Source organism: Conger conger, chromosome 15 (assembly GCF_963514075.1).
Source record: "Conger conger chromosome 15, fConCon1.1, whole genome shotgun sequence".
Lineage (NCBI taxonomy): Eukaryota > Metazoa > Chordata > Actinopteri > Anguilliformes > Congridae > Conger > Conger conger.
Window position 1 is genome coordinate 10,421,921 of NC_083774.1, and position 16,509 is coordinate 10,438,429.

At 37.8% G+C, this 16,509-nt stretch overlaps 1 protein-coding gene and 1 long non-coding RNA gene across 2 annotated transcripts; one reads left to right on the forward strand and one right to left on the reverse strand.

Moving 5' to 3' along the window:
- Positions 1 to 271: 271 nt before the first annotated feature.
- LOC133111780 (uncharacterized) lies at positions 272 to 6,246 on the reverse strand. The gene is made up of 4 exons (XR_009705016.1): positions 6,084 to 6,246; positions 4,701 to 4,763; positions 471 to 659; positions 272 to 389 (listed from the first exon to the last, which is right to left on the reverse strand). It is a non-coding gene; the product is annotated as an uncharacterized LOC133111780 (long non-coding RNA).
- Positions 6,247 to 8,618: 2,372 nt separating this feature from the next.
- On the forward strand, positions 8,619 to 12,290 carry LOC133111779 (Iroquois homeobox protein 5a-like). The gene is made up of 3 exons (XM_061222365.1): positions 8,619 to 9,082; positions 10,191 to 10,596; positions 11,070 to 12,290. The coding sequence occupies exons 1-3, from the start codon at positions 8,840 to 8,842 to the stop codon at positions 11,771 to 11,773; spliced, it is 1,353 nt and encodes a 450-aa protein (XP_061078349.1). The 5' UTR covers positions 8,619 to 8,839; the 3' UTR covers positions 11,774 to 12,290.
- Positions 12,291 to 16,509: the final 4,219 nt, after the last annotated feature.

Below are 16,509 nucleotides of genomic sequence, written 5' to 3' on the forward strand. Positions count from 1 at the left end.
GCATACTGAACTTGCAATATGCCGCAGCTCTGGAGCAACTTTGCCTGACTTTTTACTGGAGCTTCACTGGAGCAGACACCAGGACAAGCATCACGTTCAAAGACTGGGTCTAAATGTCTACCTGAGAAAATGAGGTTACGACTCCTACTCGCACAAGTGCAATGTCAAAACCACCCGAAATAAACGCGGTCAGACATTGCATTGTGTGTGCGAGTGTATGTGTGCATATGCGCGTGCATATGTGAGGGCATGTGCATGTATGCACCCGTGTGTGTGTGTGTGTGTGTGTGTGTGTGTGTGTGTGCGTGTGCGTGCGATGTCAAATTTCGTCCAGGACCAAACCCCCTCCTCCTAGCCGTCTGACTGAGACAGCGAGGCTCTCCGCCATTCTAGAATTGCAAAACAGAGTGGCCCTGTCACTTGACTGACTGGGGGTCCCCGAGGTGTCAATGGCCATCATTCCCCCTTACCCTGGGGGGTCCTCAAATCTGCCTCTCAAGAGCTCCCCAGCAGCTGTTCTCATCAACCAAACCCCAGCGTCATGCCTCCTCTGAACGGACACGGCACACCTTCAGCCCGCCTTGGGGCAGGGGCCTAGAAGTCTGCGGAGCCTGAACGACCGGAGGAAACTGCAGCCACCGCACACAGTCACCGAGGGTCTAAAGAAATCACACACGCAACTTAAACAAGATCATTACACGTCATTTCATTACAACTGCATTTTTCACTCACCTTTGAACATCATGTCAAAAGATGATGCTTAGTCCCAATAAGCCAAAATAGAAAAGAGAAATTAAAAATGCATACCAAAAAAGAGTGCGGGTCTTAGGAGGTTAAACCTTTTTTTTTCTGGTTGAGATGCAAGCCTGACACTCACCTACAGCGCTCGTTCCTCTGGACACGTTGTAGGACATATTTCGGAGCTGTAAACCATTTGCAAAATGGTGGCCTGAAAATGCGTTTCCCCCCCCAAAAAAAGAAAAAGGTGTGTGAAAATAAAGGCCGTATGGAGAACGCACCTGCGCTGCATATTACACGAGGAGCAATGAGGAGATACCTTTCATCACAGGGCCCATCTGTAGCCTCTATGCTAAGAAATGGCGCAAAGTCTGCTAATGATGTGCCCATAATCTGCATCATTTCACAGAGCAGCAGCGAGGAACGCGGCGGCTCCTGTAATGTGCTGAGAGGCAATGCTTTAGCGGGCTCCTTGAAGAGCTCATTTTCACATTACTCAGGCTTCATTAGGCCGAATCAATATTCGTTTAGTCGCTAGGGTTATTGACTTATTTTAAAATAAAAGTATACCCTTCAGCTACTGTGCTCATTACAGGTAATTTGTCTTGTCATGGAGCAGAGAATATTATCCCAGTCTTTCAAACACTGACAGTCCATGTGAAATACCTCCCCACGGTTACAACTGTAAATAATTTTTCAGATAAAACATTGAAAAATCAATGGCTGCTTCCTGCAATCTGTCACAAACAAATCAATCATAATCTGCAGACCTGGCATTGAAGTGCACGAGGGGGGAGACAGGAGCGAGCGCAATCTTTGTCTGAAATTTCTCATTTCAAAATCACTTCACATAATGGTGTCATCATTTAAACACTTAGTGGTTGTGGGGCCTGCCATTCAGGGATTGGGAGCGAACAACAGGGGGAGGCGCACACGGGGCGGGGGGTGCTACCACCACAGCCGTATAAACAAACACTTCATTTGAATGGCTGCTGCCGCTTCTACTCCATTTGATTAGCAGCGTGGTCTCCAAACCGAAGCCAGTATGGCTGGCCAATATTTCACACCTTCTCCCATCAGATTGATGGGGCTATTTCTATAAGATGGGCTCTGAGACACACTATTATCCCTATTATTGTTATAAAGATTGAGGACACATAGTACCTGGCTAAAGTCTATAAGCTCGACGCATTGCTAATCTGAAACCAGACAATTCCCAAGTTAATTTTCAGTGTATAAATGCCCAGGTGTGGTATCGTTTCAATCGTTTTACATCTAATATTTATTGAGACTAAATAAATTTGCAAAATTAGATCATTTATAGACTGAAAAAAATGTTCACTTCAATACCTGGTATTGATAAACAAAATTGAAGATATGCATGGCAAAGTATAAAAATGCCCCAAACACATTTGACAGTATAAAACAGAGCAATATAGTCACATGAACGTTCAGTCAATATTCCTACAGTAGTCTAATCTCTACTACACTTGCTACACAGCTACAACAGTAAATGCTGTGAAAACACTCAATAAACATTAAATGTTATCAAATGTATTTGCAAGGTATATTTAAATTCAGTCGTTTTCAAGCACATTTTAAGGAAACAGCCCCTACATTACAAATTGAACTAAATATTTTCCCAGAACACAATTATGACCAACTGATTTACCTTTCTTTAGCATAACAATGTAATCAATCACAATTGGTTAAGTATCCTCAAAGAAAGCTAAATAATATGGCAGAACAAAATTGTAAGTAATCCTAGTAATGCTGCATTTCTTGTACACAGAACGATAACAAGGCCAGAGCATAAAAAAAATTGTCAGACTTTAGGATTTTAAGCATAGAGTCAAGTGCAAATTGAATTTAAGCACATAATTGTGAAAACTGTCACACAATACTACTGTATCCAAGTATTATATTTGATTATTTAAAGAAATCACTTAATTTACTTTAGACTCAAACTGCAGAGGTTTTATTTTGCTGACCTTAGTACTCAGAAGGCAGAAGCAGACTTTTAAGCATATTGCTTTAAACGTCCATTTTATTTCATGTGATGCAAGCTGCACTGTACAAACCTCATCTTAGTAATACGATAAGTGTGCATACGTAGCAGTGTGCGCTGTGTAGGTGAGTAGTATATCATAACTCAAGTCTGTAGCTTTAGCTTAGCTTACTTTCATATACGTACTGTACTTCTTCCTGACACTGCATCCAATGACAAGTGCAATGGCTAATCATCGCTTGTCCTCTCTATTGCTGCTTAGTAGAAAAATCGCTTTAGAGGTGATGGATTTTCACCACATATTAACCGGCTATTTTTAGTATTAAAGGCAAACTCTTCATTCACAAAAAACTGTTTTACAGTTAAACAGCTTCACAATAAACCATTGTGAGGAGAATTGTGTTGAAAATGTGTTCAACTGCATACGAATATAGCACTGAGAGCTATATTCTGTACCGAGAACATATAAAATTAACATATAACTTCACACATTAAAGCCTGAAATTGCACTACTTTGTGTTTTTTATTCTCTTCTACTTCCTTACAATGTTAAACCAAATTCTTAATGTTCCCATGCTTCACAATAATAAATAAATGCTCCAGCCTCACAATAATTCATTCTTCCCACTGGACATCACACCAACAGCCAACCAAATCAGCCAATAACAACACCTCTTCATGGGAACCAATTACAGGATACTAAGATGACAAATTATATTAGACAAAGATGCGCATGTGATTCTACATGTGTAAATGCAACATGTTGTGGGACTGGAATAGCGAGCCTGAAATAGCTAGTCTATTATCCATTCCTGTTAGCTTTGTATTTGCAAGAACGGCACATCTGGCTGGTTTCATTCATAACGTAAAGTTGGTTGGCTTCAAAGGTACACAATACTTAATTTAAACTGCTGCCTAGCTAGCTTCAGGTAGTTCACATAAAAAAACTGAAGCATAGCTAGGTCGCGAATACCATCATTGGCCTAGCTGCTGGTTGACACCTAGCTAAGCTTTGTAACTTTCAGTGACAACAGCATTCATAGGTTACTTGACTGAATGCAAGAAAATATGAGTAACATAAACAGTTCAGTTCAGCAGAACATATTGACCACCTAAAATTTTGTCAACTGAAATCATGGATCATTCCTGGAAATTCCTGGCCAATTGCTTTCCAATTAGCAGCTACAAAACCTAAATGTTTATCACCAAGAACCAAAACTAGCCTACAATGTGTCTGAAAACAATACTCTGTTCTCAATTCTTAATTCAATTGTGCTCACAATGTAATTGCCTCCATCACCTTTGTTGAAAAAAAACGACAAGAAAATAATTAGTGCTGTCAGAAGACAACAGTACGATCTGACAGGGTCGCTGGATAGGTTCCCTTGTTAAACTGATTGGGATTACATGTTCAAGTCTCTGTTTCTTTGGATGTGGGTACTTACTGAGATATACCTTGTAAATGGCAATACACTTGGTGCAAAATTAAACACTGTTGTAAATATGCAATTACATTTCCAAAACCTTCTGGGTACATTCTCCTGACTAATTTCCTATATTATTTCACTGATATTCACAAAATTGTTTTGAGCTAAAACCATATAATTATTACTGTTTTTGGTTTGTTTTAGTGCCCATAATTTATATTTACATACTTTATGTTTTGATGGTATATGCTTGCTGTATGTTGCAAATGCAGAATGTATTTAAATGCATGATAATAATATGCATAATCATGAATATGAATAATATAATTTCTATAATGTAAAAATAAGTATTACACAAAATGGTATTACATATACACTTGGGACTAAATATTCAGTCCGAAAAATATTCAAATGTCTTAGTACCCATTTGCCATTTCATGAATGATTGTGAAGGGTAATTATTTTATTTTTGCATGTATGTTCGGTGGAACAACTTATTCTGACTGAAGGAGAAATGATTGTCTTACCTGTATTTCCATTACATAAAAGTCCTTACAAATGTATATATGCACAGCTGTCAATCTGAATGTCTGATGAAGAAAGAAACATGAAAAATATATTAAATAATAACATACTGGAGCATACATTAGAAGGATGGCTAAAATGCTATGACACTTAGCTTTACTAGAAAAGAGACAAAAACAATAAAAAAATATATTTAAAAAAAAATGTAAATAACAACAGCAACAGCATCACCAGACACACAACCATTATTACCATTACATGTTCAAAGCGTTTTTCTTCTGCTTGGGCATTTAACTATAAGATGCTGTACAAGTTAAGACTTCACATTTAAAAATTCCGAAATTGTGACACGATGCAGAATTTAAGTGCATCAACTTCAAATGCTTCTAAGTGGACGTACATTTAAAGTTAAATGGTATATTGTAGAAATACATAGGTCATTGGCATCGTGATCAAAATATTGTTTAATTTCAGCCAGCTGTCAAGTGGCACACTGAGCAAACATACATGAAAGTAAATTTGGCGTGAACTAATCGTATTAAGATTAAAAATTCGTATGAATTGTTTGGAGGCTGGATAGACTACGATACTACTGATTTGCCACGGATGTTGACAGCGGCTAGCAAACAGTAGAACTCCGGCAATGCTGCCAAATGGTTCACGGCAACACTTTCACCAACCTCCGAGTGAACCTACACTGCAATTAGTCCGCTAAAATAGATAGCTTATGCTTTCTAATAATAGACAATCCAAATTAGATTACGCCTACTCCCACAGGCATTAAGAGCCTGATCCACAACTCAAGACACATGGCTCATCCTCAGCTTGTAGGCTACTTGTATTCAGAGTTTCCCGATAGCTCCTTCGGTCCACATTGTTACGACAGAATGTATATGATTTATCGCAATGAAGTATCGCAATACAGACACTATTTTATTTAATCACATCTATCTTTTGCGCGTCGCATTTTCAAATGCAAAAGCACCCCATAACTTGCGCTAGAGCCACACGCATTCTTTCACCGTAAATAATGCACGCGCAACAACCGTAAATTACTTGAGTTCTTGAATTAACTTTAAGTGTAATATATAAAAGATCATCTTCAATTGATTCATTCTAATTTTTAAAAAAATTGTATTTCACTATATCCAGCTCTGCCTGGTTTAAGAGATTTGCTTTTACCCGTCAGTTAGCCTATCCACTGCAGTTACAGCAGGCTGAAAAATAACATCACTTTAGTAGCCTACATTTCATCTACTGCGTCAGATGGACTAAGCATCAAATGGACGAAGCAAGACATTCTAGCAGATGCACCAAGGCCTGTTTGTTGTTGGCTAGTTGTTTCAGAATACAGTTAGTTAAGCGACCGCGCAATCAGTGCCTACCTTTTTCCATCTAGGTATGGACGATTGAGAGCGGCCATTAATCTGTTTTCCAGGTTCATATGATTGCTCTCTCTTGTTCTCTCTTCTATTGCAGAAACAATAATCCCCTTATAAAACAGGAGCTGGAGTCGAGGAAGTTATTATTGCCAATAACAATGTTTAAATGAATTGTGATGTCATTTCAAACGCCGGCAGTCACCTCTTCCGGTATGCCTGTATGCAGTTTACGTTCTATCCCCAAGAGCCAATCCAGGATCAGTTTATGAAACCCTAATTCTCATCACAACCACCATGCAGTAAAAAGATAAAACCGATCCAGGATCAGAATTTGGGATTGGCTCGCTCTACTCCGTATCCTTGACAACTGACACGCTAGTTCTCTATAACTGCGCATGTCATTGGCCAATCGTAACGTCAATTACACTAGTAAAGTAATACATTGGTCAATGATATTTAACGTCAGATAAGCATGAAGGGAACTGTAGTTCTATATTTCGTTGAAAGGTGTAAAGGGTGTGGAAATACTGTATATACATTATATATACACATTATAATTCTCGAAGTTGATTGCAATGTATTTGATTTTACATCCCCACTACCCATTTTAAACCACTACTAGCCTACGACTACTACTACTACTACTACTACTACTACTACGAATAATAATAATCATAATCATAATGTTATTATACATTAAACTGTGCCATCTTTATCATTGTCATTGTTCAATTCATTTAACCTCCGCACACTGTTTTCTAGGTCTTGTGGTGAATGGCTGTACATCAGCGTCACCCATTCTGGAATTCCCGGAGGTTTTTCACAGTAAAGCAACATGTGACCGAATTCACACAGGCCTAGTTTTTAGCAGCGCCTACAGCGATCCCTTTCGGTGCGCCGGAGACTTCGACATCTCTTCGCGGTATTCCACTATATTACAGCAGATATTGCAGACGGCCATTGTGAGTTTCAGACATGTAAGTTTTATTAAACATAGACCTAATGTAACATAATAATAATAATAATAATAATATGCCTAATAATAATAGCATAATAATAATAATAATAATAATAATAATAATAATAATAATAATAATAATAATAGCCTAATTGTATGCCTAATAATAATACGTATTTTATTGTTGTTGTTATTATTGTTATTATTATTGGTATTAATAGTATTACCATTATTATTATTATTATTATTATTATTATTATTATTATTATTATTATTATTATTTACGGAAATAATTTCAAACAGCCAAACCAGATTACAGTTTCACTGAACAACGTCAGTATTACCCCATTATTAGAAGAAGCACTAGTCGTTGTACAGTACGTATCAACAGTGATATCTCAAATCCAGATATTAAAACATGCATCGCTTTATATCACAGTGATATCTGATTTGTTAGATTAACACAGCTGCTGAAACAGACGGAATTAAATGAATCTGGATATGTTCCTGTTGGGGAATCTGTTTGATAGCATCAAAACAGATTACATCCTCTGGCCTTCGCGGATTTGCCGTCATTCGTATGGCAATAATCTCCTCTCGTTTCGATCTTTTTTGCGATCTCCAAGAAAGAAATACCTGGCTGGTTTATTCCTGGATATATTGGCAAGTAGCCATTATAGTATACATGCCAACAGTTAACCTATTACTTTGTTCAGGGATAATACTCAGAAGCAAAATACGTGCAGAAGCCTATTTTTAACTAAATATTGCCTGCTGAACCCTGAGGAGTTGATTTAGCACTGTGAGATTTGATGTATGCATTGTAATGGGCTCCATGTTAAAGATTTCGCCAACGTTTACAATTATTATTCCTTTCACCGTTTGTTCTGCTGTGCACAAACTTATAATTAGTATCCGCACATACTAACAGCTTCATTTGAAGAGTAAAATTAATGTTTAAATGTAACCTTATTATTAACAGGCAACGGACGTTGAAAATGCCCAAGATGAAACTAGCAAACAACAAATAAATATATCCTTGGCAAACCTGGCGAGACATTGACAACAGTGAATTTGCGATCATTCGCGTCTAGAACCGATAGCTTCAAGTATTCTTTTAAATGAAGCCGAAAGTTGGAGTTCATCTAGTGGCTGGCAGTAGATTGTCATCCAGATGCTGGCGCACTTGAGTCTAGGAGCAAAGCGCCTCGTTAGTAGAAGAGAGAGGATAGGCAGAAAGAAGGCGGGAGACAGAGAGGGAGGAATCGCGGGAGAGAGGCAGGGAGCTGAGATCGATCATTATACTGGGCTGTGGTGACCCAGCATAAGCTTGCCTTTTCCTTCGGTGACTACACCCAGAAAGGAGGAGCGTAAAGCACGTAGTAGGCGTCAGAATCCTGAATTTCCAAGTTAGCATCTTGGCAGGACATTTTCCAAAGCAAAGTCCTCCATCTGAAGGCAAAAAAACTATTTCTGCAGTGCATGACAAGGAGAGAGAGAGAGAGTGAGTGAGTGAGAGAGAGAGGGAGAGAGAGAGGGAGGGAGAGAGAGTGAAAGAGACAGAAGGAGAGGGAGTGAGACCAAAAAAGAAGGCTGAAAGCAAGTAAACACAGCCGATCAGCTGCAGCTGACAGCAACCAAATATCGCAATCTAAATCTTTTTATTTATTTATTTTTTCGATAAGCATAGAGAGAAACAGACATCGGTCTGCCGATGCGAGTCTCTATGATTCAGATCAGAAAGTGCAGGAGCAAATAAAGGAAAAGTGCACAAGTAAGTGGCTTATTTTCGTTTTTTACCATGGCGTATCCTCAGGGCTACTTGTATCAGCCGTCAGCTTCTTTGGCACTGTATTCGTGCCCGGCGTACAGTACAAGCGTCATTTCTGGACCCAGGACCGAGGAACTTGGAAGATCGTCGTCAGGGTCTGCTTTTGCTCCCTATGCTGGATCTACAGCGTTCAGCAGTCCTTCGCCTGGCTACAACTCACATCTTCAATACAGCGCAGACCCTGCGGCGGCAGCAACATTTACTTCGTATGTGGTGAGTGGCTTTCTCTAACGATATTCGTTCTTCAGTTCAGATACTGCTCGGCTTTGTAAAAACTTTCGAATCTGTGTTATTGTGCACAATATGCTACTGAAAGCAGATTAGTGAATGCGGTGCCTGGTACCCCTTCAGCGGTAGGTTTCCAGTTTATCCTATCAGTCGGTAGAAGCCCTTAATAAATCATACATATACATACAAGAAAATAGGCTATAGACCACACGTGTAATTAATTGCTAGCATTATGAGCAAAATGAAGGATTGGCTACGTGTTCTGCGGAAGACAATACAATACGATTTATGCGAACTGTTTTAAAAGAGAACTGGAAAAACAGTCTGTTTTTGGTTTTCATGAAAATCAGTTTAAATATCAACCGTAAACAACATGATTGTGCTTGCATATGCAATTGTTCGAGTGGCTTGCATGCATTTTCCACTTGAGTGATTCGCATTCAGCCAGCAACTATTTGTGTGCTATTTTCTTTTCTTTTAAATATATATCAACTCAGGCACTCCAAAACCAACATCGTACTTTTATTTCGTTAATGCGGTGTTCAATATAAGTTGAATGTATTAGCTGCAGTAGATAGACCAGTCCAGGAACAACATATTTGTAATGAATGTCGATCATCCACATATATTTTCTGTGTAACCCAATTAATTAGCCACACTGTTGTGGTTTTTAATGTACAAGATTCTTTTGTGCAAAGGACGCGCATTTTTAACCGTAGAAGAGAATTGGATTCCACGCCTTAAACAACAAAATTGTTGCGCATAGTCGGGTAGTTTTTAATGCAATACATTATCTTAAAAATAAGAAAAAAATACGCGTGCCAATTTCGTTTATATAAATATTGAATAAACTAGAAACAATATCTACAATGAAAGAAACGAAACTGACTGACCTATTTTAAATTGTACGGCTTCTCCAGCAATGTCACGATAGACATTTAGCCTATTCTGATATTTTAATTATTCACATTAATTGCATTCTATTATTACAACTATTCATATTAAATGTTTTCTTAATTTTTTTTCCATAATAGGAGTTGCCCATTTTTTCATGAATTATAAATCAAGTTTTTAATCTTTTTTTTTTTTCCAGGGCTCTCCATACGATCACACGACAGGCATGGCTGGGTCTATAGGATATCACCCCTACGCGGCTCCCCTGGGTTCCTATCCCTATGGAGACCCTGCTTACCGAAAAAACGCAACTAGGGACGCCACGGCCACTCTGAAGGCCTGGCTTAACGAACACCGGAAAAACCCGTACCCCACAAAAGGCGAGAAAATCATGTTGGCCATCATCACCAAAATGACCCTCACGCAAGTGTCCACCTGGTTCGCCAACGCCAGGAGAAGGCTAAAGAAAGAGAATAAGATGACATGGACCCCGAGGAACAGAAGCGAGGATGAGGAGGAAGACGAAAATATTGATTTGGAGAAAAACGACGATGACGAGCCACACAAGCCCATAGACAAGGGGGACTCGACAGACACCGAGTCAGGTCTGTATGAAATTCATCAATTTTTCATCTCCGTCGTTTCCACTCAGGGCGCAAAATTGATTGCTAGTTAATGGTGGTAAATTATTTATAATGGGACAATTGCTTTAAATAATAATCAACTATTTTCATTTGACTTGTGCTTCAGTATTGCTGGTGACACATATATATATATTGTGATATGTAATCAATTTGAATTGCTTCAGTAAATATATATATTTTATAGTGTATTATTATTAGCAGTATTATTAGTATTCATATTTGCTATAATATGACTCGTTATTATTATAATTATTAATAATAATAGTAGCAGGCTAGTAGTAGTCCAAACCACGCTGTAATAAAATAAAATAAATACTTTTCCTGAAAGGAGATTTGGACAAATAAAGAAGTGCACAAAGTGTAAATTGTAATTAGGTTCAAATTGATTAGAAAATGAAGTTTACATTTACTTAATTTGTATTATTACTCTGCAGAACATAAACGGAACCCGGGGGAAATTACATGCGACAGATTTAAAGATGAGAATCCTGGCAAAGAGGTGGATCCAGTTTTGACTGACTCGGAATTAAAAGAACAAGAGGACCGGACAGAATTGTCTCACTCTCCAAAACCCACCACTTCTTCCCCCCCAAACGTGCCTCGCGGAAACGAGATTATTGTGCAAGAGAAGCCGACTGAGATCGTCCAAACATCAAGTACAGCAAGCGGCATCAACGGCAGCAGCAATGCTACGTCTGTGATTCATTCACCTCCCTCTGCCCCCAAACCAAAACTTTGGTCTCTTGCCGAGATTGCGACTTCTTCGGACAGGTGTAAGGGAAGTAGCGACTTGCCGCAGACCCACGGAACGGGTCAAAGCACCGTCATCACGGCCAACGCATCGTCACCGTCGCGGTCACCCCCCCAGTGCCCGTTCCCAAACAGCACAGTACTTTCTAGGCCTATTTACTACACGTCTCCCTTCTACCCTGGTTATACGAACTATGGCACTTTTGGACATCTCCACAGTAATCACGGCTCCAACACGGGGTCAGCAACACATTTTAATGGATTAAACCAGACTGTCTTAAATAGGGCAGAAGCACTGGTGAGAGAAAGCAAAGCCAGGAGTCAAACACAAATAGATCTTTGTAAAGACTCTCCTTATGAACTAAAGAAAGGTATGTCAAACATTTAATATTGGGCTCTCCGAAAACATGGACATTTATTTATTATATGTGTTGGCTTACAAGTAATAAAACACTCCTAAGGAAACAAAGGTTATTTTCAATGAGAAAATGCTTATTCTGAAATATGGATGTCCAATCCAAAAAAAAAAAAAAAAAAAAAAAAAAAAAATGTAACATCTAAGAATTGTCTTAAACGCTGCCGCCACCTGAGAATATTTGTATTAAAACTATAATATGTATATTTAATGTAGCATTTTGTATTTAAAATGGACAATACACTATCTTTTAAGTAAATTATGATAAATCACATGTACAGCAGTGGTTTGGGGGGGATACATATATAAGTTCTGGTGTTCAGAGTGCTTCATAATTCAAAGTAATAACTTATATATTTTGACCTCTGATTCCCCTGAGTGTTAGCCAGTTCTTTTGCTTTCTTTAAAACGAAAGACATGCTTATCGATCAATTTGCAGTCGCCTTGTAAAATGTCAATTATTAAAATGACGTTTAACAATCCTATTAAATATTGCACCATCTACTTTGTCAAATAGCTAGACATTATGGGATATTGTCTGCATTATATGTTAGCACGTTGTGTCCTATACAACACTGGGGTGGTAGAATAGGCACGGGCACATTTGTAATTCCCTTTTGGCCTACCTGTACAATGTTTTGACGTCCACAACAACAGAAACGCCTGTAACCTGTCGATCATTGTGAATTTGCTAGACATATTTAAATCATGAATTTGATGAGTAAGGGCCAGACACATGGATTTTTTAAAATGAAAGTAAATAATATCGAAATTATTGCAGCAGGTCAATAGGCCTACTGATATGATCATGCAAAACTGCAGAGCAATCATTTAACCCACTTACACCTAATTCGTCTCGTGTTTTATGCAAAGCGATCAGGTGGCGAACTTTGCTAATGAGTTCGATTTTATGCCAAATTTAGTCCTCATTACAATTTTCCTAAGCGCGGAAAAGCTGTTAAATTGGGGGCAATGTTACGTTTAAAGTGACAGCCTGGGAACAAAACTTTTTTTATTTTTGCATTTTTTTTATCTTCACTTCAAATGCTTCCGCAATTGGCAAAGTGTCGGTTGTACTTCTACGGCGCTGCGAACAGTAAATGGCAAAGAAGTCAACTAGATAGCCCAGGAGTTTATTGCAACTCTTCCCACTTTCACAGGTAGGTGTCAGACTTGCTCCTAATTTAAGGTTTTCATTGCTAATCTGTTCTTAGGGTGTATCTTCCCTGAGATGGCCTAAACAAGCCAGGCTCTACCCATGCAGAAACAACGACACTCCTAATGACGCAAACCTTCCAGCATATTAATGTGTCCGCTTGCACCTATTCTAATTATGTATGTGTTGCCAGATTAAGTGGTGTTTCGTCCAGGCTTCCCCAGATATACTTTTTCAAATGCGAAATTACTCTTAGGTCACTACGATTTATAATATGTTCTATGTAAAAGAACGACAAACTGTTAAAACCAGGTTTGTGAAAACTTTCAGTTTGGGTAGGCTATAAAAAAAATTCCAGTGTAAGAAACCGACGCTCTGCACATTAAAGAAAGGGAGTTCAGTATGAACACATTTGCAATACTGGTGGTGGTGGTGTTTTTTATGATGATGATAGTGATGATTATTATTATGATTATTATTATATTGTTATATTATTATGATTATTATTATGGGCTCTTGTTCAATATACATATGAAAGCAAATGTAAAATATTTTTTAAATGGACAAAAAGAGAAAAGCATTGGCAAAATTTAAAAAAAGAATCACGATCTAAAACGCAATCATGAATTACATTAAATAATTTCATTAATTATGTATGGAATGCGATTATACTCAAATATACACCAACCTATTATAGCATTAAATAATGATAGCCTAATAATAATAATAATAATAATAATAATAATAATAATAATAATAATAATAATAATAATCACCATCATCATCATGCAAGTCAAGTAGCCAGGAGAACAATTGATTGATCTTGTCAAAAAAGGATTTCCCCCTTAAGAGGTTCCATCATCAATCTCTGCAGTTTACTTTCGGCACTGCAGCTGAAAACTCCCCAGAGCTTTATAAAATTCTCACAGCTTTAATGTAGGTACTTTGAGTCAAACAGACGGCGGCTTTATTTTAATCTACCGGAGTGTTTTAGCTGTGATTGCAAAACACCAACAAGCAGAATTTATTTTATTTAAGCCAACTATAAAAGTTCAAGGCGCTTTACCCTTAAATGACACTGACTGTCAATTAAATGCTTTGTTCCTAATGATTTCTGTGCTGTTGTCCAATTACTTTAACGACTGAAATAATACACGTTATAATTATTATAATGTACTTTATTTTGGTATTTTACAAAGGTATGAGACGAGACTATTTCTATCCCAATTTCGTGTAGAATTAAATACAAACGTTTTTGTTCTGAAACAACCTTAAAACAAAATTGTGTAGCCTACTTCTGATATTAAATTACGAACGTGGGCATTGTGTATGTGGACAGATATTGTCAACAATTCGTATAGCAGCTATATTGTGTGTGAAGTTTTGAGAAAAATATACGATCATTTAAATTGATTAAGTCAACCATGTTATATACAAAATGAATTTTCATTCGGAATACCACTTCGAAAATACAACAGAGGCTCTTATTCTACATACTGTTTTTTTAGGATTCACAGGGATGAGCATAATACGCGTTTGGTTTTGTGCAATTCTGAAAATACAAAATGAACATCACATCTACTCGTAATATCTGTTTTTATTGGTTACATGAATACAATCTTACATCACAGTACTAACCTATGAAGTCCTAAAAACGAACGACCGAGCTTTATCCAATTTAACAAATATTTGCGCTCTATGCAACTAATCCACTCCGCAACGTATTGCTGTCTAGCTGAGAAAGTACCCTACCTAATTCGTTGTAAACCTTTGCGAATGACACAGTGATACGAGAATATTATAAAGCTATTCAACCTAACTTTGTCCAACTTTTTTCGTATTCTTCTTCGCCTCTCTTCCAGTTGAATGGCGAGCTGGCTCATTGTTAGGAAGCGAAGCATGGACATACAATGTGAGAATGTTAAGTGAGAGCGCAACGGTTCCCATGTGTGGAAGAAAAAAGGGCAAAGCAAGAGTAATTGAGATAGCTTTTATTACCCCGACGTCGGTGTAAATTACAATAGGAAGACATATAGGCCTACTGCGATAAACGTTGGCCTAATTGTTCATATGAATTTAAATTCCTATAAAGGCCTATAAAGAAATAAAAAAAAAGAATGTTCCCACAAATTGAATAACAAAAAAAGTTCGAGGAACAGAGCACAATCATAAGTATGTGGAGGCCTAGTTGAAAAAAAATCGGGTCAAGCCACGATGGATGTTTTACTCGTTTGACAACAAACACTATTGCCCCGCTGCTCAGTGCAAGACCACTGCCCCTGGTGAACCTTTTATAATTACAGAGTTGTTTGCATTTTTACCGACGAACTGGCCTATTTCTGATTAATTACTTTTCAATTCATATGCAGCAATAAAATCACACCACTTGTATACCAAGAGACAGTAGTGAACTAAGGTTTTGGGTATATGTTAATGTTTAAAAAAACATTAGTTTGATTGAACACAAATTCAACTGGCTGGAGCCTACGTGTAAACACTGGCATGTAAATTGCAGGCCTATGCTATAAAGTCTATGCTATTTTGATAATCCAAACTTTAGGAATGCAACAAAAATGGTTCATATTTTTTTTCTGATTACATACATATATGAGCAGCCTAACCGAATTTTTTTTTTAACTTTATTTTAAATTTCCATGTTTTGTAACCACCGGGAGCTTGTTGGATCGTTCACTACTCAGCTGTTCCAGAATAGGCCTATCATAGTGGTCTCAGACCCTGATGCACAGTGCTTTGGAGCGGTGCTTAACGGTGCGGCGTTTATTTGCGGTTCACCTAGCCCACAGAGAGCCCACTTACTGCGCAGCGTCCTTAGCCACAATTCCCATTTACAGCGGGGACTCTGATCATGAACAAGACAATTCACAAGATTTTCAATGCGTTTCATTTTTCACTGTTGATATATATATTTCCCCCCCTCTCTTTTTTGTTTGTTTGTTTGTTTTCCCTGATAAATATTTGCTATTATTCTTGCTCTGTAGTAGGACAGGCTATACCATCCTACCATACGCACGTTGAATTATATCTGCAATTCGTGCGTTTAGGAAGCCATATTTATTGATTTTTAGAAATTGATTATTTTAACAAAGCAGTTAGCCCACTGAACTTAACAGTTTCTTGCACCTGCCTACCCGACAACACGCCGACTACAGCAAGAATATTATCAATATCAACTATTTTTTCTGAAGTTTATATCAATGCGCATAGCATTGGCAGCATGCGTAGATATGTAAAAATAAAAATAATTGCACTGACCATATTTTTGTTTTTAAATTTATGTTGACTCGTGATTTTAGAAGAATAATTCGATGTTCGAAAGAATACTGATGGATCTTACGGATTAACTGAAACATTTCGTCTGACAATAACTGTAATTTTCTTGAAATAATAATATTGCTTTCAGCACCACAGATGTAGCCTATGGTACATGGGCTGGAAATGTAAACATCTTTTGCGTCCGTCACTGATAGTGAGTTTACTGTGGCTTCTTTATTTTATTTTGCCTTCAGTTGTTTATGGTTATAAAAATGGTCCA

Coding starts and splice junctions, on each gene's coding strand:
- LOC133111779 (XM_061222365.1), top strand. CDS start 8,840: ATGGCGTATCCTCAGGGCTACTTGTATCAGCCGTCAGCTTCTTTGGCA. Junction 9,083..10,190: donor CAACATTTACTTCGTATGTG/GTGAGTGGCTTT, acceptor TTTTTTTTCCAG/GGCTCTCCATACGATCACAC. Junction 10,597..11,069: donor CTCGACAGACACCGAGTCAG/GTCTGTATGAAA, acceptor ATTACTCTGCAG/AACATAAACGGAACCCGGGG.